At 40.6% G+C, this 22,752-nt stretch overlaps 1 protein-coding gene across 2 annotated transcripts in view; it reads left to right on the plus strand.

The window, feature by feature from the left end:
* TRIM54 (tripartite motif containing 54) overlaps positions 1–22,752 on the plus strand; it is a 42,356-nt gene that overhangs the window by 15,232 nt on the left and 4,372 nt on the right. For both annotated transcript variants that reach the window (XM_001380386.4, XM_007476000.3), the window contains exon 2: positions 15,336–15,508. In XM_001380386.4, the coding sequence (XP_001380423.2) occupies positions 15,336–15,508 (173 nt within the window). The remainder of the gene's footprint in view (positions 1–15,335; positions 15,509–22,752) is intronic.

Consider the following 22,752-nt stretch of genomic DNA (forward strand, 5'->3'; position numbering starts at 1 on the left):
AAAAGTTATTCTAATACAAAAGCAATAAATAATGTTAACATTTTAGAGAAGTAAAGGAAATAATCTTAACAACAGAGAAAATAAAGGCCTTATGGCAGATGGGGTGGGGGCGTTAAATGAGAGAGAAGAATGGGAGTTGCATTTTTAATCAGGGCAGCTTAGGAGATAATTAGTTCCTTATTCTAATTATCCTCTGAATATTTTATAGAAGATTTGTAGAAAGGCAAGGCAGAATGGAAGAAGGCACAAAAATGGGAGTGGGCTGATTAGACACAGGACCAGTTTTAATACTAGTAGAGGAGGCAGTTAAAAGGCTTGATGAAAGGAGCCTTTTTTTTTTTTAAATCCTCACCTTTCGTCTTGGAATCAATACTGTGTTTTGGTTCCAAGGCAGAAGAGTAGTAAGGGTTAGGCAATGGGGGTTAAGTGACTTGCCCAGGGTCACATAGGTCAGAAGTGTCTGAGGCCAGATTTGAACCCAAGGCCTCCCATCTCTGGGCCTGACTCTCAATCCACTGAGCCACCTAGCTACCCCAAGTCTTTTTTTTTTTAATTAAAAAAACTTTTTTAAACCTTTACCTTCCATCTTAGTACCAATACTATGCATTAGTTCCAAAGCAGAAGAATGAAAAGGGCTAGGCAAGCAGCATTAAGTGACTTGCCCATAGTCACACAGCTAGGACAGGCCTGAGGCTAGATTTGAACCAAGGATCTCCTGTCTCCAGACCTGGTTCTCCAACCACTGTGCCATCCATATGCCCCCTGAGTGAAATGCATTTCTGTACACAACTATGTGTATAAATATTCTTCCCTCCTTTGATAAGTTCAGAAGAGAGTGAGGTTCAAGAGTGACCCACTCTCCCTTTCCATTTCCTCCTTATCTATGTATATTTCTATTTATGAACCCTCACTATGTGAGATTATTTACATAATTATTACATAATTACTACTCCCAGGCCCTCTGTCTAATTAGATACTCTTCTGATCCCTGATGAATAGATTCTGAGAGAATATTTGTATCATCTCATTATAATGTAAACAATGTATTATTATTTAAAGTCCTTTATGATGGCTTGCTCATATTTATTTTTCTGTGTTTCTGGTAACTCCTGGATTTATATTTCAAATTTCAATAGAGTTCTTATCTTTTCATGAGGAATGTTAAAAAAAAAAAACAACCATCTATTTCATTAAAGTTCCATTATTTTCCCCTTGTAGGATTATACTCAGTTTTGCTAAATAAGTTATTTTTGGTCATAAGTCTATATCTTCTGTCTTCTAGAATAATTTATTCTAAGCTCTCTGCACCTTTATAATGGTGGCTACTAAATCTTTTGTAATAACCACTGTGGCCTTTGGCACTTGAATTGTTTCTTTCTGACTGCTTTTAGTATTTTTTTTTCTTTGCCTGAAAGTTCTGGATTTAGGCTATTATGTTCTTAGGAGTTTTCCTTTTGAGGTTTCTTTCAGAAGATGACCTAAATGCTCAGTTTGATCCTGGTCCTAAGAGGTCTAGGATATTTTCTTTTATGATTTCTTGAAATATTATATCTGTGGTCTTTTGCTCATTGCCTTCTGGGTGGCTAAAAAGTTCTTTAATTATTTCTCCTTGATCTGTTTTCTAGGTGAGTTGTTTTGCTATGAAATACCTTGGTTAGCTTTGCATGTTTTCAATTTTTTTTTTACTTTTTATTTTAATATTTGTTGTCATTTCATGAAATTATTGTTTTCTGTTTGATCCAGCTCAATTTTTAAGAATTTTGCTGTTTAAGTGAGGTTTTGTAACTTCTATTCCAAGCTGTTTATTCCTTTTCCAATTCTTTGTTCCATGACTCATTTCTCTTCCAATTTTTTACCTTAAGCATTCTCATTTCAGTTATAACAACACTTTATTTTTCAAAGGAAAAACTCTTGCTTTATCTTTCCTAATTTTAGTTGAATTTATGCTCAATCTGTGTTTTACATTGAATCTTTGTAGATATTTTGAAATCATTTTCTGTTTTGTAAGGGGTAAAAATTATGGTTGGACTGAATATATTTTGAGTTGGTCGCCAGGGATTTATGTTACTAAATCCCAATGAAATACTCAAGTCAGAATGGCTTTTATGGTAGTTTATTTACAAACAGAGGGAACAAATTAAAGAAGTGAGAGAAAGAAAGAAAGAGAGATAGTTACTGCAGCCTGATCTGAACCAGGCAGGAATTCAGATGCCCCAGTAACTGGGGGGTGGGGGTGGTAGAGGATTAAATTTAACACGGCTTCTAGCCACAAGGCCTCCTCCAAGATGAGGGGCCTCTCCAAAGGCTAGTGACTCCAGAAAGCCAAGGGAAAAAGAGTTGCAAGACAATGGACCTCTCCAGAGGCTGGTGCCTCCAGAAAAGCCAAGGAAAGGGAGTCAACTTTTTCACTCGAAGCAGTCTGAGATCTCAAGCCTGAATTCCTTCGAGGTCAAGTTCCAAGGTGAAGACCTCCTCACAGGAAGTGACCAGGAAATTTAAAGGCAGTTCTTTGCGCCACTTCCTGTGTGGAACTTGGCTTTGGCCTGCCCAGGAGGCAATCCATTGTTTCTGATGTGTCACTAGCACAATGTGGATCATAGACCTTTTCCCCTCACACTTAATCCTTAAGTGGGGGTGTCTACTTTCTTGGTGACTTTATTCTAAAGAATAAGTAGAGTGGAGTTAATCTCAATTTCACAGTTTCTCAGCTTTTGTCTTGAGTATCTTTGTCATCATAATAACTTTTTATGATGAAATTATTTTCTTTCGTCTTCTCATTCTTCCAGTTTACTTCCTGACTTCAGACTTTATGTTAGGGTTAGATTCTATTAAATTCTAAAAAAGGAATGTGAGTTGACCTTGTGTTCTCTAGGTTCTTGCTATTGTTTCCTTGGGGGGTATTGAGCGTAATAGTATTTTAGGATCTCAAGGTAAATATAAGCTAGGGCACTGTAAGCTTTCAGTGGTTCCAATTTCATCTCATTCAAGACAGATCTGATTTCTGCCTTTCCTGGTCTGAGCTCTGCAAGTTCATGGTCTGAGTTTGGGTCTGAGCAACTCATCTGTGGGCTTGCCTTAGTTTTAACTTCAGAAGATTGCTGTTGAACCTCAACTACTATCAACCAACTGAAAACCTCTAGCTGGTTCAATGACAACTGTGAGCTTCTGAGCAAGACTCAGTTTAGTGTGTTTTCTGGATAGATTTGAAGATATTGTAGGATAGAAGTGGGCTATACTTCCCTCTTGGCTCTGTCTGGGCTTGAAGTCTTTCAATATTCTAGTTGACCTCTTCTGAAAATTTTCTCATTTATTAATGTCATCCTTATAACTATACATAATACTCCAAATGTGGTCTGAAGTAGGACAGTTCAGAGGGATTATTGCCTTCTTATTTTCTGAAGCTATTACTCTATTAACATGGTTCTATAAGAATTTAAATTTAAGTTTTATGCTAATATGAAAGTTCTAAAGTAATATTGTGGTCGCTGATTAAAAATATTAACTCAAGTCACGAGTCTGTTATCCACTCTTAATAATTTAGTTTAATAGAGCTCTAGTAAAAGAGAGAAATGTAGGAAAGAAGTAGAAAGTATTGCCTAGCTAGATACCCTATAATGTCTGTCCAAAGACATCCAGCTCACCACCCAGCAAGGGCTCTCAAGTCTGATCTCCAGGTGGAGTCATGGTAGTCCCTTCAGCTCAGGACCTAGTGGTGTCTTCAGCAAGGGTTCTACCAATGTAGCCTCCTCCAGGAAAGGAAAGCCTCTCTGGAAACAATCTCTCCAGAAGCCAGGAAAAGAAGGTCAGCTACTCACCCAGCAAGCCAACACAGGATCCAGGGAAAGAGTCTCCTCTTTTAGTTCAGCTCACTGACGTAGAGTGTCTAATGACGAATTCCAAAGGAGAAGTTCAAAGGAGAAGACCAAAGGAGAAGTCTCTTGGACAGGAAGTTCAGGGCTTTTTATAGTCCTTTTCTCAGTCACTGCCTGTCCCCTTCCCACTTTACAGGAACCAATCACAGTCTTTCAATTTGCCTAGCACTGCCCAGGGGCAGGGTAGTGGCCTCTGGAGTTGTCACCCACTTTAGCAAGTGACTTGTGAATTCTCTTACTTAGTGTCAAGTAGGGGTACTTTAAGTTCTTGATTTGATTAGCTAAAAATAGGCAAGGGGAGAGTTAATCCTACCTTCACAGTTAAAAATCACATTAAGCTTTTATAGCTCCCAAACTACTATCAATTCACTGAATTTGAATAAATCCCAAGACCTTTTTCAGACAAACTGCTATCTAAACACATTTATTATACTTACAAAATCAATTTCTAAAGTCCAGAAGCAAGCTTGTCTATTTCCTGTTATTAAATTTAATCTCATTAGACTCAGCCCAATTTTCTAGATGTTTTCAGTATCTTTTTGGATCCTGATAGCTATTGTACTAGCTATTCTTCCTTGTTTTGTGTCATATGAAAATTTGATAAGATTATCTATCCTTTATGCTTTTGTCCACATGACTGATAAAAATGTTGAACAACACTGTTGCTGGCATATATCCCTAGGGCTCTGCACTGGAGATTTTTTCCAAGCAGATTTGGAACCATTTAATGATCACTTTTAGAATAGGGTCATTCCAGGGGCAGCTGAGTAGCTCAGTGGATTGAGAACCAGGTCTAGAGACTGGAAGTCCTAGGTTCAAATCTGGCCTCAGCCACTTCCTAGCTGTATGACCCTGGGCAAGTCACTTGACCCCCATTGCCTAGCCCTTACCACTCTTCTGCCTTGGAGCCAATACACAGTATTTGACTCCAAGATGGAAGGTAAGGGTTTTTTAAAAAAAGAATAGGGTCATTCCACCACATCTGGATCCAACTACTATACTATCATTATACTCACATTTCTCCATATTTTCCAAAAAGTTGCAAGAGATACTTTATCAAGTACTTTATATAGATATACATACATACATACATATATGTGTGTATATATATACACACACACACACACATATATGTAGCTATAGCATTCCCAAGACTTACTAGCTTAGTGACCCAGTTAAATAATTATGGTTAGTGCTTTATGACTTATTCTCTTAACTTAAATTATTTTTATTGATATCTTTAGTTTTTACATAACCTAAACTTTTCTCTGTACCCCTCTCTCTCCTCTTTCTTTCTCAGAGAGAACCACTCCTTATGATAAGGATTTTTTTGTTCTGTTCTTAAGTCATTAATATTCTTTGTGATCCTTGATTCCTCTTATAAATATTCACTAACCATCTCTTTACCAATGCATTCTATAATTTTCCCAAGATTTGAAGTCAAGCTTGCTGGCCTAGAATTTGAAGCTTCCATTTTCCTTCTTTTTAAAAAAATTTGGTTACACATTTCATCCATATCCAAGATGTGTTATTTGTATATTTGAAGGTATAGTGAAGAAATACAAATTCCATTCTCATGCATCATTTTCTTAACCAACTGTTCACCTCTCAAATTCCCTTTTCTCTTCTGTATCCCTTGCATTCAAGGGGGATGGGGGGGCAACCAATTTCTTTCCTAAGACTTTGTAAAATTAGGCAATATTTTCTAGGTTCCTTCTAGCAGCAGCATTGATGCCAATGTGGATTACCAGAAGTGTATATAGTTATTTTTCATCTTGATAAGTCATGAAATTCTCAATTACATCTTGAATACAGGACACAGTAAAACCACATACCTATGCTGTAGAAGTAGGACCAAACTGGGAGTCTTTATAATTTCCCCCAATATCTCCCTGGCCCTAAGAATATGCCCAATACTTGATCTTCAAGTTGAAGAATACAGTCTGTGGAGATAAGCATCACCTTGGTTGAGCTTAGCTTGAGCCAAATCTCCTCTGGACATGATCCTTTGCCTAGAGTACTTGTGGTCATTGTTTGTCCTTTGTTTTCAAAAAAAATTATTTAGAATATTTTTCATGGTTACATGATTCATGATTTTTCCCATCCCTCTTCCCTCCCCCCTCCAGGAGCTAACAAGCAATTTGACTAGGTTATACATGTATCATTGTTCAAAACCTATTTCCATGTTATTCATACTTACAGTAGAGTGATCTTTTAAAGCCAAAACCCCAATCACATCTCCATAGTTATGTGGTCTGTTTTTCTTTTGCGTTTCTATTCCCACAGTTCTTCCTCTGAATGTGGATAGTGTTCTTTCTCATGAGTCCCTCAGAATTGTTCTGGATCATTGCATTGCTACTAGTAGAGAAGTCCATTACGTTCGATTGTACCACAGTGTATCAGTCTCTGTGTACCATGTTCTCCTGGTTCTGCTCCTTTTGCTCTGCATCAATTCTTGGAGGTCTTTCCAGTTCACATGGAATTCCTCCAATTCAGCATTTGTTTCAGCACAATAATATTCCATTACCATCAGATACCACAATTTGTTTAGCCATTCCTCAATCAAGGGACACCCCCTTGTTTTCCTGTTTTTGCCACCACAAAGAGCCTGGCTATAAATATTTTTATACAAGTCTTTTTCCTTATGATCTCTTTGGGGTACAAACTCAGCAGTGGTATGACTGAATCAAAGGGCAAGCAGTCTTTTAAAGCCCTTTGGGCATAATTCCAAATTACCTTCCTGAATGGTTGGATCAATTTACAACTCCACCAGCAATGCATTAGTGTACCAATTTTGCCACAATCCCTCCAACATTTATTATTTTCCTTTGCTGCCGTATTGGCCATTTGCTAGGTGTGAGGTGGTACCACAGAATTGTTTTGATTTGCATTTCTCTAATTAGGAGGAATTTAGAACACTTTTTCATGTGCTTATTGATAGTTTTGATTTCTTCAAGTGAAAACTGCCTTGACCATTTGTCAATAGGGGATGTCTTTTGTTTTCAAAGAGAACCGTTCACATCATAATCTTGACTCTGCCATAAATTGGATTTAAGTAAGGCAGGGTTGCACAAAGTTGTTAACTTCTCTCTTTCTTCCAGAGTCATTGAAGTCTAGTGACATGAATGACTGGCAATGGCTTGGGATCTTAGCATGGCACTCCACAATGCCTGCTTCAACAGGGAGTCATTGAACAGTATGGCTCTCTTCTTCCTTTGACCCTTACTTGATAACTTCTAGGTTCATTTCTAACTCTAAACATATAATTGTCCAATCTTTAAATTTGTTTAAAGTCCCACCTCTCATCCTATGAGGGTGTAAACTCATCACAAAGGATTCACAAGTTTCTGACTGAATTGAAAGGGTGGAGCTCTCTAAGAGGCTTGTGAGCTCCCCCACTTAGTGCCAAGTAGGGTGTTCAAGCTTTGGTTGATTAAATTTAAAAGTAGGAAAGGGGAGAGTCAATGCCATCTTCCCAGGTAGCAGCTAGGTGTTGAAGTGGATAGAGCACTGAACTTGAAATCAAGAAGACTCATCTTCATGACTTCAAATACAGCCCAAGAACCTTGCTAGCTATTTGACCCTGAGTAAACCACTTAACTCTGTTGGATTTGGTTTCCTTTGCCAAGAAAGCACCAAAATGGGATCATGAAGAATCTAAAATGACTGAATGACAATTTAACTTAACCATCAGTCTTCTCCTTGGGTCCCTTTGCTTAATAATTTTTTTTTTAGATTAAGTATTATTTCCTCATTTTTAGTTTAAGTGGATCCCCTTCAATTTTTTTCTCTCTCTCCCAAATTTCTTTTTGTCTCCCACCAAATAAACTAATTTATCACATTAGCCAATTTGAGTTGAGAAGGGACAGATTCATTACTGTGAGAGAAGTGTTGTGGGAAATTTGAAGTAAAGCCCTGGATCTAGAGAGGTGCCTTTGTCATGAATGACAGACTTCAAAAGTTAGCTTAAAAAATAAAAGAGACTTATTAATTTGAATGTAAATCAAATGCATTGGCTGAGGGAGACAGGTAAAACACTGCCTCCCTGAGGAGATGGGGTCTGGGCTTTTTATACCCCTTTGACAACAGGGGCTACAGAATGGGGGTGGGAGGGTGGGGGAAGGGGTTAATCAAGAATGAGGTAATTTATTGGGTTGGGGGGTATAAGGGATGTCTGATGATGGTTTGTATTTGATGGTTTGAGGGTACAAGAGAGGATCTGTAGAGTTCAAGGGATGATTGGATTAGGAACCACCTAATGTTTATTAGGGTGGAACTGGGAGGTACATATCTATGATAATTGAAGATCTAGGGCTCTCAGGGATCAGAAAGGAATTGCCCACTTCCTTTCTGACCTGCAATACTTCTGGAGTTTGGAGTGTCCAGAGGGAAACCCTGGGTCTCATGCACTTTGGGAAGTTGGGAGGTAGAATAAGGAGAAATAATGCCAAAAAAGAGAATCTAATACAACTACTAGCTAATCTTTACTTAATGTTTAAAATTTGCAAAGTGCTTTATTATCTCTCTGTTCCTTACCTAGTAAGTGCTACAATTATTTTGCCCTTTGGAGACTAAACAAGATAAATGATTTCACCAAGGTCACACTGATAATAAAAGGTTAGATTATGAACCTAAATCCAAACCCAAGCACAGCACTCTATCCATTTTGCCATACTACACTTTACCTTGGTCTAAGAATAGTCTGAGAATCCAGGGTATATCCCTCTATTCACTGGAAAGGGGAGCAAAATGAAGAAAAAAATTGAGGGTGCAGAGGGATAGTTGTGTTATTTATTTGAGGTTCCACAAACTATTTGCTGGGGGGAAGTCAGTGAGAGGGTAACTGGATCTGAGATTTCAGAGGCCTGCCCTAGGATGGAAGGTGAAGGAAGAGAAGACTCTTCATAGGGGTAGAAAAGTTGGGATGATGAGATCATAAACAGAGCTAGAAGAGAATTATAGAAATCATTTAGTCTAAACCCATACAGTTTATAGATGAGAAAATTAAGCTCAAAAGAGGTAAATATTGACAGAACCAAGATTTTTTTTTACTCCGATCTCACTCCAAATTCTGTGCCTCTTTCACAGTATCATGTCCACACTACTTAGAAAAGATGCATTTTCTTCCTGATAATTGTGTCCCAACGGGCTGTCCCAGGAAAATATAGTAAAGTAAGCCAATTCAGTTCTCCTGTTTTTCTTTTCAGTTTCTCTCTCCCAGGGTTTTTGTGTTACTCCAGGAAGTCTCACTTTCCAGAGAAAAGATTTTGAATACACTATGTTGAGATGTTACAGACTTAATGTTCCTCTCCCATGCTCTATTCCCTTATTTTTATTGGATCCTAAGCTTTTGAAAATACCTTGGTTAGCCAAATAGAACTCCATTATTGTCTGGAACTTAATGAAGATAGTCTCTTCTTACTAAGAACACAGAGACTAATGGATGCCCCAGGGAACAAATACTGAACTTGGACTCACAGGATCCAAGTTCAAATCCTGTTTCTGTTACTTACTGCCTATGTGACTTTGGGCAAGACAACTCCCTTCTCTTGGCCCCATTTTCCTCATCTGGTAAAATGAGGGTGTTGGTTTCAATGATCTTCTAAATCTGAGATTGTATGATAATCCCAAAGGAATGAAGAGTTAGAGCAATGAATGAGATATAGAATTAGCACTAAGTAACAGTATAATAAAGGCAGTCTCAAGATATAGAGTATTTAATATAAACATATTGAACAGGAAGGAAAATATGTTAGTCATTCCAAGTATCAGTCAACAAGGCTTCTGGTCTCTTTCCATCATTGACTCATTTTTCACAAGTGATCTTTCCTGAGACACTAGTATAGGAATTCATGTCAGAGAAAATTCATTTCTGTTTTAGTTGGTTTGATAAAACATGGAATTACTTTATTATTCTTAATGCTGCCCAGTCCTCTTGCAATTAAAGTACGGGAAGTTATTTTCTTCCATATTCTCCCAGCAGCCCTCCTGCCTTTAGGATTCAGCTTTTGCTCAATTTGTCCTTCAGAATATAGAATACAATGACACCCATATAGACTGCATGGAGGGGTGTAGAGTCATTCCACTTGTCCTCTGTATATCTTCTTGCTCTGTCCAGAAATTGCTGAGGACTGGGGTAAAGGTGAGGATGTGAGTGGAAATCTGTGCTAAGAGCTGTAGCTGTGACAGTATCACTGATGCCTCTACCATACTAGAAGCATGAAAAATCCAGTTCAAAATGAGGACATAAGAGAGGTGAGGAGTCAGATTACTCCTATTCAACCCCGAAACACCCTAACCAGAAATACTCAGCCCTCAGAAGGCATGTGGAGGAGGAAAGCCACCAGTTCAGTCACTAAGATGTAGTTGGAATTGGAGAAGTAAGAAGTGTCCCTTAAGCTCCGTGCTGATGACTTTCAAGGACCCTCAAAAGGGTAGATTCATTTCCTAGCTATTAGTCGCTACCTCACTATCATATGTGTATGGACACATATCAGTTGGTAAAAGTTTACTTGCTCCCTTCAGGAACTGGAGTGGCTTCTTAGGCAGGAGCTCACCAGAGTTATGCGTACTTGTTTACAACTTTCTGAACAGAGGTCAGTTGCCTTGGAGTAGATTTTTCCAGTCCCCAAAAATTGTAGCAGCTGGGACAATATGAAATTTCTTAAAGAAACATATATATGGCAAAGGTAGATGTTGCTTGCTTTTGTGGGTTAAGAGGAGAGTTCATGGACAATGTTTCTAAATCCCTGTCTCCTAGTTAGAAGAGGAAGGAGTTTCTCAGAGATATCATTCCAGAATCTAGCCCAGAAAAATAAGGGAAATTTCTTGGAATGCGTCTACCTTGAGTGTATCTACCTTGAGATTTGTCTTAAGAGATAAGTTGAGAAGTCGCACAGTAGATAGAGTCCCAGGCCTTGAGTTAGGAAGACCTGGGTTCGAATTTGACCTCAGATACTTCCTAGCTGTGTGACCCTGGGCAAGTTACTTAACCCCAATTACCTGCTCCTTACTGATCTATCTTAGAATCGATTTTAAAACAGAAGCTACGGATTTAATTAAAAAAGAAGAAGAAGAATCAGGATCTTACTTCCTAGGAAATAACTGACTAGAAGTCAGTGCTTCTACCTACTGCTCTCTGGGTACAAACAGAACAATTCTAATCTCTATTCCATATGACAATCCTAAAAATACTTATAGATAGCTATAATGACTCCCCCCCTTCCTGAAGTGACCTCTTCTTCAGACTAAACGTCCTTAGTTTCTTCAATTAATTCTCATATGGCTTGAACTTGAGGCCTTTTACTATTCTGATTGCCTTCCACTGAATACTCTCGAATTTATTAATGTCCTTTCTAGGCTCTGGGGCCTAGAACTGGACACATTGCTCTAGGTGTGGCCCGGTGTTGGGCAGAATAGAGGACTTTTACCTCCCTAGTTCTGGAAGCTGCACCTCTCTTACTGTAGCCCAAGATGGCATTTGTTTTTCTGGCTGCCATATCATTGATGAGTCACACTAAGCTTGAAGTCTCTTGCAGAGCCTTGTCCTGCTTGTTTGGCCTCTGAGGACAGGTCCAGAACCCCAGGATAGAGGTTTCAGAGAGGCAGTTTATTTAGGGCGAATATAACAAAAACCTTCTGATTAATGAAAGCTTTCCAAAAAGTGGGGTAGTTTCTTTTCTAAGGTAATGGGGTCTCTTCCTTAAAGGTCTTTATGTGGAGACTAGATGACCAGTTATCATGATCTGAAAGGATAAATGGTATAGGTTAGACTATAAGGTATCTGAAGCTCCTTATAACTCAGATTCTGTGGTCCAGTGAAGCTTAAAATGATCTGAAACAAATACCACCTTCTGGGTGGTGCAGTGAATAAAGTGCTGGGCCTGAAGTCTGGAAGACTCTTCTTCCTGATTTCAAATCTGGCCTCAGACATTTACTAGCTGGGTGACCCTGAGCAAGTCATTTAACCCAGTTGGCCTCAGTTACTCATCTGTAAAATGAACCGGAGAAAGAAATGGCAAACCACTCTAGTATCTTTGCCAAGAAAATGCCAAATGGGGTCACAAAGAGTTGGACTTGACTGACGTGACTGAACAACAACAGTGTGTGGTTCTACGTTTCCAAAGTAAATCTCTTTTCTAATAGCTTCCCTCTGGAGCAGATCTCTGGAATCAATTTTCTCTCTTCTTTCAAAGTGTTGAATATCAGGCAAATATTCCATGAGTGACCCTTTTGTCTATGGGAATATTGCTACTCTTACCTAGTTTAGCATCATACCTCAAACTAAAGCTAGGAGTAAAAGAAACGTTGAAAAATCAATAGGTTTACTTTGAAACAGGTCCAACATGCTATTTGTGTGGTAGCCAACATACCCTTTAATAGATAAAAGCAAATACACTTCTTTATCAACTTCCCTGATTTCTGCAGTCATTCTTCTTATTCCTCTACCTTACCAATTCTCAGAATTTCTTCTGCCATTTTTGTTTTCTGAAACCAGAATGTATTTCTCAGAATTACTCAGTTCACTGATACTTGTCCTTTCCATAGGTCTGACTCTTCATACCATAAGCATCATGAAAGAGAGCCTTGAGTTCTGGATCAGGAATCAGGAAGGCTTGTGTTTGAACCTTGCTTCTGCAATTTACTATTTGTGTGGCCTTGGGCAAGTCATTTAATTTATCTTAAGTCTCTTTTTCAATACATGTAAAATAAAGATAATAATTCACTATACTATTTAACTTTACTGGGCTGTTGAGAGTCTCAAATTAAGTAAGATGTATGTATTTATTTAATTTTTATGTAATTTTTTTTTTTAGTAAGATGTATTTATGATGTGACCCAGGGTTACCTGAAACTCTGGGCTTACAAAGAAAAGGTCCAATCCTGGAGGCTGATCCTCAAAAGTTCAGAATCTCTCTGGTTTGTCACTCTTATCCCAAAGTTTTGCTCTAGGGAAATAATAAAAATAAAGCTCATTTCTTAGTTTCCCCAAATATGGCTAAAAGGATTCCCAGCTCCTGCAAAAAATACTCAATGTAAGATATGAGCATTGGGCATATGACAGCCTTTATTGTCCACCACCTTATTCCTCCACCACCAGCAGCACCACCATCACTATTGCCACCTCAGTAAAGCAGATACAAAGGATCCGCAGGTGTCCATGAGCAGACACTGAAATGTCCTTCCTTCTAGAAGCTAAATACGCTGAACAGAAACTGGCCTTCACCTGGGATGTGCCATGATGGAGCATATCATTATACATAATAGCAGGGAGACTTGGCAAGGTCCAGATCTCCTTCTCCTCTGCCCCCAACATGGTACCAGACCTCCACGTAGATAGATAGATATATAGACAGATATCCCATTACCTCATCCAACTCCATCCCCAATAAGTAAAATACAAAAGACTCATGTGTGTCCATGAACAGATATTGAAACACACTCCCTCCTAGAGTTAAATACACTGATCAAGAATAAGTACACACATATATGAGAGAGACAGAGATGGAGAAGGAAGGAATTTGTATATTTCCTTTCTTTCTAGAGCAGAGACATTTGGAATATAGATCTATTTGTATAGGCAGCTAGGTGGTACAATGGATAGGTACCAGACTTGGAGTCCAGAAGACCTGAGTTCAAATCTAGCCTCAGACACTAGTTATGTGATTCTGAGCAAAGCACTCAACTCTGTTTGGCTCAGTTTCCTCCTTTAGAAAATGAGCTGGAGTGGTATAATCGAATAGTAGTAGTGTAATGTCCCTGAACAATCTGCAGGGATCTAGGAGAAAAAACACTATTCATAAGCAAAGGATAAACTGTGGTAATAGAAACACCGAGGAAAAGCAACTGCCTGACTACAGCGGTTGAGGGGACATGACAGAGGAGAGACTCTAAACGAACCCTCTAATGCAAATACTAACAACATGGAAATCAAGAACACATGTGACACCCAGTGGAATCACACGTCGGCTATGGGGGGTGGGGGGGGGAGGAAAAGAAAATAATCTTTGTCTTTAATGAATAATGCTTGGAAATGATAAAATAAAATATTATTTAAAAAAAAAAGGAGGTCCTAGGTTCAAATCTGGCCTCAGACACTTCCCAGTTATGTGACCCTGGGCAAGTCACTTAATCACCATTGCCTAGCCCTTACCACTCTTCTGCCTTGGAGCCAATACACAGTATTGATTCCAAGACAGAAGGTAAGGGTTAAAAAAAAATGAGCTGGAGAAGGAAATGGCAAACCACTCCAGAATCTTTGTCAAAAGAAACCTCCAAATAAGATCACAAAAAGCTGGATATGACTGAAATGACTTAACAACAACAAAAATCTTTCAATCTATGAAAATCTCAGAGTGATGGCACTAGCTAGGTAGAAAGGGCAAGAGAGGAGGGAGAGATGGAGAAATGATGACCAGTTTCCACCATAGAGAAGGGAGCAGCTCTTCCAACAAGTCAAATTCCACCCACTCTCAGTTGCCAATCATGTTGAAGGCAGCTTCTTTCCCAGTGTCCTCTCAGCATGGTGCCAGTGGGCAAGCCAATCTCCTCAGGAAGTGTGCTTTGAAAACTCCCAAACATGGGATAGAGACTGCCTGTACTAGCCAAACCCTATAATTTCATCAAATTGATTGGGAAACTCATTTGTTCAGAGGCTCCCCTCTTCAACTTCTCTTTCTTTTCTTTACAGAAGTAGAGCAGGTTACAAACCTTAAAGTGCCATCTTAATAGTTGCTCTTAAAGCCTTTGTCCAGAGCTGGAGGGAACTCTTGTCTAAGCACCCTAGGGGGCCTGGGCTATATAGCTCTGATCAACCCAGCCATTCAGGGAGAGATGCCAGACCCAGCTTTTTCCCTCATGACTCCTCAGTCCCCTTGGCTAAGCCTGGGTTGGCTATCAGCGGACAGCAAAAGGGAAGCAACCCTTTCTTGATCCTTTCCTTAGAGCTAAGGAAGAGCATGCCCAAACTGTAGAAAGAATACAGTACCTGTTTGTTTTTTTATCAGGGGAAAAGAGTGGGAACCCTCTCTGTGATCTGCCTGGCCAGGGTTTTTTTCTGGGCATTGGCCATTATAGGAAGTTATATTCTAATCTTTATTTGGGGAATATGGATTCATGATTTCATTCCTGTGTAACAGATGATGTCTATAATTCCCATCTTTCACAAGTGTTCAGTCGATCATGGATTGATTGGTAATTCCACAAGGACAAGGATTTTGACTTAATTATCTCTAAATCTCTTCTAGCACCTAGGACAGGGTTTGGCACACAGTCGGCGTTTAATACATGATTGCTGAAGGAATAAAGGCATACCACCTTCCTAAATTATTATCACTTCTAGCACTGACTTCTTAGGGTCCTACAATCATCTCTGCTCCCTTAGACCCTTCCATGTTTCACTGTGGTCTGATATGTGTTTACGCTTGATCCTCACCGCTCCCAATTCCCTTCCTCCCTCTTCAGGCCTCAAATCCTCTGTGGCAATCCCGGGGTTCCACCACAGTGTCCTCAGGGGGACGGTTCCGCTGCCCATCCTGTAGGCATGAGGTGGTTCTTGACAGACATGGTGTCTATGGACTGCAGCGCAACCTGCTGGTGGAAAACATCATTGACATTTACAAACAAGAATCTTCAAGGTGAGTACAAATTCTCTCTTCCTCTTCTATATTCAGCATCTATAAAGCACCTACTGTATGCTAACATATGTGCTAGGTCTTGGGGAAAATACAATGTTTCTATAAGTCTTGGAAGTGACTTCACAGAACCTAGTCTAACAGGAGGTTAGATAGCAAACATAGATATAATTTATTCACTCAATAAACATTTATTAGGCTCCTACTAGTGGTGCAGTGGATAGAGCCCTGGGTCTGAAGTCAGAAAGATTCATCTTTCTGAGCTCAAATCTGTCCTCAGACATTTACTAGCTGAGTGACCCTAGGCAAGTCACTTATCCCTGTTTACCTTGGTTTCCTCATCTGCCAAATGAGCTGGAGAAGGAAATGGCAAATCAGCTTCATGTCTTTGCCAAGAAAACCTCAAATGGATTCAGACAGGACTGAAACAACTGAACTACTACAAGCACCTATTATGTGCCAGAAACTGTAAAAGAGACAAAAAAAAAAGACAAAAGACAGTCCCTGCCTTCAAGGAGTATATGATCTAATAAGGGAGAGATAGTGGTAGTCTCTCGGTGACCGAGAATGACTATTGTAGTTTCATCTACGGTGTACCCTCATGTGGCTTTGGAGTCCAAAGACTGAGGTGCAGAATTTGTGGCACATGGGGCATGGGACGCCAGTTGTTACGGGAGGTGCGGTTGTGGCTGTTGGTGTTCACGCGCAGCAAGGTGGTGGCCACATGGTTAATGTGGGTTCTGTCAGAGGCAGCGAGTTCTAGTTGCTTTGGTGTAATGCCAGCCCACTTCAAGTTGGACTTTAGCTGATCCTTGAATCTTTTCTTTGGTCGGCCTTGTTTCCTGAGTCCAGCTGACAGTTCACCATAGAATATCTGTCTTGGTATTCGCTGTGGGTCCATTCGGATGACGTGTCCAGACCATCGTAGCTGGGTTTTGAGGACCATGACTTCGATGCTGGTGGAGTTGGCTCTGTCAAGGACTTCCTGATTGGTGATTCAGTCCTGCCATCGGATCCTCATGATTGACCGGAGGGAGCGTTGGTGGAATTGCTCCAGCTGTTTCATGTGCTTCCGGTACAGTGTCCATGTCTCACAACCATACAGGAGCGAGCTGAGGACCACTGCGTTATACACTTTGAGCTTCGTCGCAGTGCTTACACCACTGTGTTGGAGGACTTTGTAGTGCAGCCGCCCGAGTGCCTGGCTGGCCTTTTGGATCCTGGCATTGATCTCGTGGTCTAGGGACCCATTGTCGGTGATGGTGCTGCCCAGGTGCTTGAAAGTGTTGACGTTAGAAAGCTGCGTGCTGTCGATTGTAATGCATGGCTGGTTAGTTGGCCTCCCTGGTGCAGGTTGGAACAGCACCTCTTTTGTGGAGGCTGATAGTCAGGCCAAACAGTTTTGTTGCGGTAGAGAACCTGTCCACAATGGTTTAGAGATGATTTTCTTGGTGGGCCATGAGAGCACAGTCATCTGCAAAGAGAGCTTCCAGGATGAGTCTCTCTGTTGTCTTTGTTTTTGCAGTCAGGCGGCGAAGGTCGAATAGTGAGCCATCCAGTTGGTATTTGATGTAGACGCCCAGGTCTAGATCCATCACAGCATGTCATAATACTTGGGTGAAAAATAGGTTGAATAGTACCAGAGCAAGGACACAGCCTTGTTTCACGCCATTGGAGATGTTGAAGCGATCAGAAGTCTCTCCACCAGATAGGACCTCCCCTGTCATGTCGACATGAAAGAGCTGGATCAGTTTGACGAATTTTGCTGGGCAACCGAGCTTACTGAGGATCACCCACAATGCGTTCCTGTTCACTGTGTCGAACACCTTTGTCAGGTCTATGAAGACAATGTAGAGACTCAGGTTCTGCTCAAGGCATTTTTCCTGCATTTGTCTCACCGTGAAGACCATGTCGATGGTGCTGCGATCTGGTCGGAAGCCGCATTGTGATTCAGGCAGGTTCTGCTCTGAGACAGATGACAGGAGTCTGTTGAGTATAACACAGGCGAGGATCTTTCCAGCAGTGGAGAGTAGTGAGATGCCTCTGTAGTTGTCACAGGCTGCTCGTGTGCCTTTGTTCTTGTATAGGACTACAATAGAGGCATCTCTGAGTTCTGAGGGCATGTCTTCCTCTTCCCATATACTGGTCAGCACTATATGGAATGCCTGAAGCATCTTTCCATTTAAGGCCTTGTACACCTCAGTTGGGATCCCATCTTTACTGGGTGCCTTGCCTGCACTTGTTTGTTTAATGGCTTTTTGGACTTCTAATGAAGGAGGGATGTCAAGTTGCTCGATGATGCGGTTTTGGGGGATCTGATCAAGGGCCCTTTGGTCGACTGAGGAGGGTTGGTTGAAGAGCTGGCTGAAGTGTTCTTTCCACCTGGTGCTGATGCCTTTTTTGTCTTTTATGAGAATGTCACTGTCAGAGGATAGCAAGGGGGTGGTGGTGGGTTTTAATGGCCCATAGACTGTCTTGAGGGCACTGAAAAATTGTTTGTAGTTTTTTGTATCAGCAAAACGCTGGATTTCTTCTGCCTTTTTTTCCCACCATCGGTCTTGTATCTTCCTGATCTCACGCTGCACTGTGGCTTGGAGAGACTTGAATCTGTCCTTTTTAGGAGCAGAGTTTGGGTTATTTTGCCACTCCATAAAGGCTTTGTTCTTCTTGCTCAATAGGTCTTCAATAGCAGTGTTGTTCTCGTGGAACCAGTCCTGGTGGTTGCGTTGTTTTGGGCCTAGGACTGCCTTTGATGTTTCCTTCACTGCGTCTCTGAACTGGTTCCATTTCTCGGTTGAGCTTCCAGTGAGTGGTCTCTTGGCAGACAGCTTGTTGTCCAGGCAGGACTGGAATGTTTGCAAATAAAATGGATCTCTAAGATGACTTGTAATATGCGCGAACGTCTGGGCGTGTTTTGGATGGAGAGGCGCAATGCGCATTTGAAGAGTCACTCTAACCAATCGGTGGTCTGTCCAGCATTCAGCTCCTCTCATGGCTCTGGTGATCTGTACATCCTGGATGTCTCGTCGACTACAATGATGTAGTCAATGAGATGCCATTGTTTTGATCTTGGGTGCATCCACATTGTTTTATATTTGTTCGCCATTCTGAACACAGTGTTCGTGATGGTGAGTTCGAACTCTGAGCATTTGCTGAGTAGCAGTAGGCCATTGTTCATTTTGCCCATGCCGTGTTTGCTGAGCACTCCTTTCCATCTTTCATGGTCCTGGCCAATGCGGGCATTGAAGTCTCCCAGTAGTATCAGCTTGTCATTTGTGGGCACTGAGTTCAGGACGGCACTCAGGTCAGAGTAGAACTGCTCGATGGTCTCCTCTGTGCTGGTCAGTGTTGGGGCATATGCGCTGATGATTGTGGCATACCAGTCTTTGCTGAGAGGCAAGCAGATCTTCATTAGCCTCTCGCTGATGCCCACAGGCAAGTCTGGCAGCTGTTTGAGCAAACTGGTCTTGATAGCCAGGCCAACACCGTGGATTCTGTCTTCATTTGAGGCTCTCCCTTTCCAGAAGAAGGTGTATCCAGTGGTGGGTTTGCTGAGTGATCCCTCTTCTGGTAAGTGTGTTTCACTTAGGGCTGCGATGTCGATGTTATATCGCGCCAGTTCTTTACCGATTAGAGCTGTTCTTCTCTCAGGTCTTGGGGTATTCTCTCTGTCAAGTAATGTTCTGATGTTCCATGCTCCTAGTAAGAGTTTCTTTGTATTATGTTTCTTTTGATTTTGACCGCTTAAAGGGATGAACTGCCAGGCGCAGTGTGCTGACCGGGTGTTTGTAGGGCAGGCAATGTTTGAGACACCTTTTCTAGTCCCCTTCCTTGATTAGGGCGAGCAGTGCTGTCCTAGAGAGGGCTGCTCAGTCACCCAGGATGATGCCGAATGTCCCTGCTGCCCTACAGGGCCGAGCGACCACTGCCTACGTGCAGGATTGTGACTACAACTGCCAATGGTCACCACCACCTGTTGCGTCACCACTCCCCTATCGCTGCAGGTCTTGAAGAGGGTGGACAGAGTTAGGATAGATGAGTATGCACAAAGATACTTGTGTGTGAAGGAGATTTAAGTGGAAAAGTCGATGCACAGAGACAGTCCCACTCTCTCGGTATTGGAAGCCTGGGTCCAGTGGCACGAAAAATTGTTACGTCTGGAGACTTCCTCAGCTGCATTGGATGGCTGTGTTGTCTTTTGTGCTCCAACATGCCCTAAGCACTCCACAGTGCTTTGCTGTGTCGCCATCTCAGCCATTGAAATTTCTTATTGGTTTCTTCCGCCTGTTCCGCTGAAGCAGTCTTCACATGCTGGGTGAGCAAAGCCCTGGTTCATCAGGGGTTGACGACCGGATGGCTACCCTCACAAGGTTTAGCTGGCCTATCGAAGCCATTTCCCGGGGTGTGGCCGCTGCCACATGCTAGCAGCTACTGGGAGCCACAAGTGAGAGCTGGGTGTCAGGTGAGGGTCAGAGGCTGGAGAGCTGCCCTAGGAGGGCACGACAAGCCCTCCCTACCAGAGATACTACCCCATCCTGAACACCCCATACACCCCAAGGGAGAGATAATGTAAACAAATATATACAAAACAAGCAGATACACAATAAATAGGAAATAACCAAGCACTGTAATTAAAAGGGTAGAAGGTGAGATTGTAGGTGAGACTTGAAGGAAGCCTGAGAGGTCAGTGGTCATAGTGGAGGAGGGGGGAGGGTTCCAGCCATGAAGGACAGCCAGAGAAAATGTCTGGAGCTAAGATATAGGAGTATCTTATTTAAGGAATAGCCAGGAGACCAGTGTCATTGGATTGAAGAGTAAGTATCAGAGAATAATGGATAAGAAGACTGAAAGGTAGGCGGGAACTAGGTTAGGAAGGACTTTGGATACCAAACAAAGCACTTTGTATTTGATCTGAGAGGCAATTGGAAGCCACTGGAGTTTATTGAATGGGGTGTTTCAGGTGGAGTGCCATGAACAGACCTGAGTTTTAAGAAATTAAATTAGTGGCTGAATGGATTAGGGGGAGAAGACATTTGAAGCAATCTATTGTAATAATCCAGTTATGAGATGATGAGAACCTGATGAAGAATATTAGACTACTCCAGAAAATCATGCCTTAAAAATTATCTGGGCAAATGGAAGCGAATGACTCTATGAGTCATTGATATTCTAGAACCAGAGGGTAAAACAGAAATTGGAAGAATCCACAGATCACCTCTTGAAAGAGATCCTTAAAGAATAACTTCCAGGAATATTATAGCCAAATTCCAGAACTCCCAGGAGTCAAGGAGAAAATATTGCAAGTATCCAGAAAGAAACAATTCCAATATGGTGGAACCATAGACAGAATAACACAAGACTTAGCAACTTCTACATTAAATGATCATAAGGCATGGAATATGATATTCCAGGGGGCAAAGGAATTAAGATTTCAGCCAAAAATCACTTTACTCAGCAAAAGTGAGCATAATCCTTCAGGGGGAAAATGGGTATTCAGTAAAATAGAGGACTTTCAAACATTCCTTATGAAATGACCAGAGCTGAATAGAAAATTTGACTCTCAAATACAATACTCAAGAGAGTCATAAAAGGGTAAACAGAAAAGAGAAATAAAAAGATATTAAATAAAGTTAAACTATTTACCTTTCTACATGGGAAGATAATTCTTAAAACTCCTAAGAACTTTATCATTTTAGGGCAGTTAGAAGGGCTATACATAGAAAGCAAGGACATGAGTTGAATATGATGGGATGATATAAAAAAATTAAGGCATGAGAAAGAGGAATGCATTGGGAAGAGGGGAAAGGAAAAAATAGAATGGGGCAAATTATCTTGCCATAAAAGAGGCATGAAAAAGCTTTTACAGTGGAGGGTGAAATGGAGGAGATGGGTTGGGGGACATGTGAATTTTATTCTCTTTGGAATCAGCTCAATGAGGGAAGAATATACACAATCACTTGGGTAGAGAAATCTGTTTTACCTTACAAGAAAGTAGGAGGGGAAGAGAAAAATAAAATGAAGTGGGGCTGATAAAAAGAGAGCAAATTGAGACACATTGGTGGTCAGAAACTAGGCAGGGGGAAATGGAATGGAAAGTAATGCACAGTAATCATAATGATGCATAATTTTTATGTCTTTAATAAAGGCCTCATTTCTCAAATACATAGAGAAATGAGTCAAATGTATAAGAATACAAGTCATTCCCCAATTGATAAATGGTCAAAGGATGTGAATTGTCAGTTCTCAGGCAAAGTAATTAAATCTTTCAATAGTTGTGCAAAAAAAAATGCTCCAAATCACTATTAATTAGAGTAATGCACATTAAAACAGTTCTGAGGTACCACTCTATACCTATCAGACTGGCTATTATGACAGAAAAGGAAAAATGACAAAACTTGGAGACAATGTAGGAAAATACAGATGCTGATGCACTATTGAGGGAGTTATGAACTGATTAAATAATTTTGGAGAGCAATTTGGATCTATGGCCAAAAGGCTACAAAATAGTACATATTCTTTCACCCAGCAATACCATTACTAAGTTTGTATCACAAAGAGAAAAAACAAAAAGAAGGACCTCAATGTACAAAAATATTTAAAGCAGGTTTTTTTTAATTTTTTTGGTGGAGTAAAAAAAAAGTGAAGGGATACCCATCAATTGAGGAATGACTGAGTAAGTTATAGTATATGATTTGAATGGAGTACTATTGTACCCTGAGAAATGATGAGGAGAAGGAGCTCAGAAAACCCTGGAAACACTTACATGAAGTGAAGCAGAATAAGCTGAACCAGAAAAATATTTTTCACGGTGATAGGAATAACTGTAAATAACTTGCTTATTTTTAGCAATAAAATGATCCAAAACAATCCTAAAGGACTCATGATTTTTTAAAATGCCATTTGCTTCCAGAGAAAGAACTGATGAACTCTTAATCCAGACTAAAATAAACTTTTTCTCTTTCTTAATTTTTTTGTTTGAATTTCCTTCTGCAAAAGGATTAATATGGAAAATGTTTTACATGATTGCACATGTAAAATCTGTATAAAATTGCTTGCTATCCCAATGGGGGGTAGGAGGGGAGGGAGGGAGAGAGGGAGGGAATTTGAAACTTGAAATTCTTTGAAAAATGTTGGGAAATATTTTTACATGTAATTGGAGAAAAAATAAAATTAAATAAAAAAGACAGCTTTACCTTCTGTCTTAGAATTGATATTAGGCATCTATTCTAAGTCAGAAAAGTGATAGG

Source organism: Monodelphis domestica, chromosome 1, assembly GCF_027887165.1.
Source record: "Monodelphis domestica isolate mMonDom1 chromosome 1, mMonDom1.pri, whole genome shotgun sequence".
NCBI lineage: Eukaryota > Metazoa > Chordata > Mammalia > Didelphimorphia > Didelphidae > Monodelphis > Monodelphis domestica.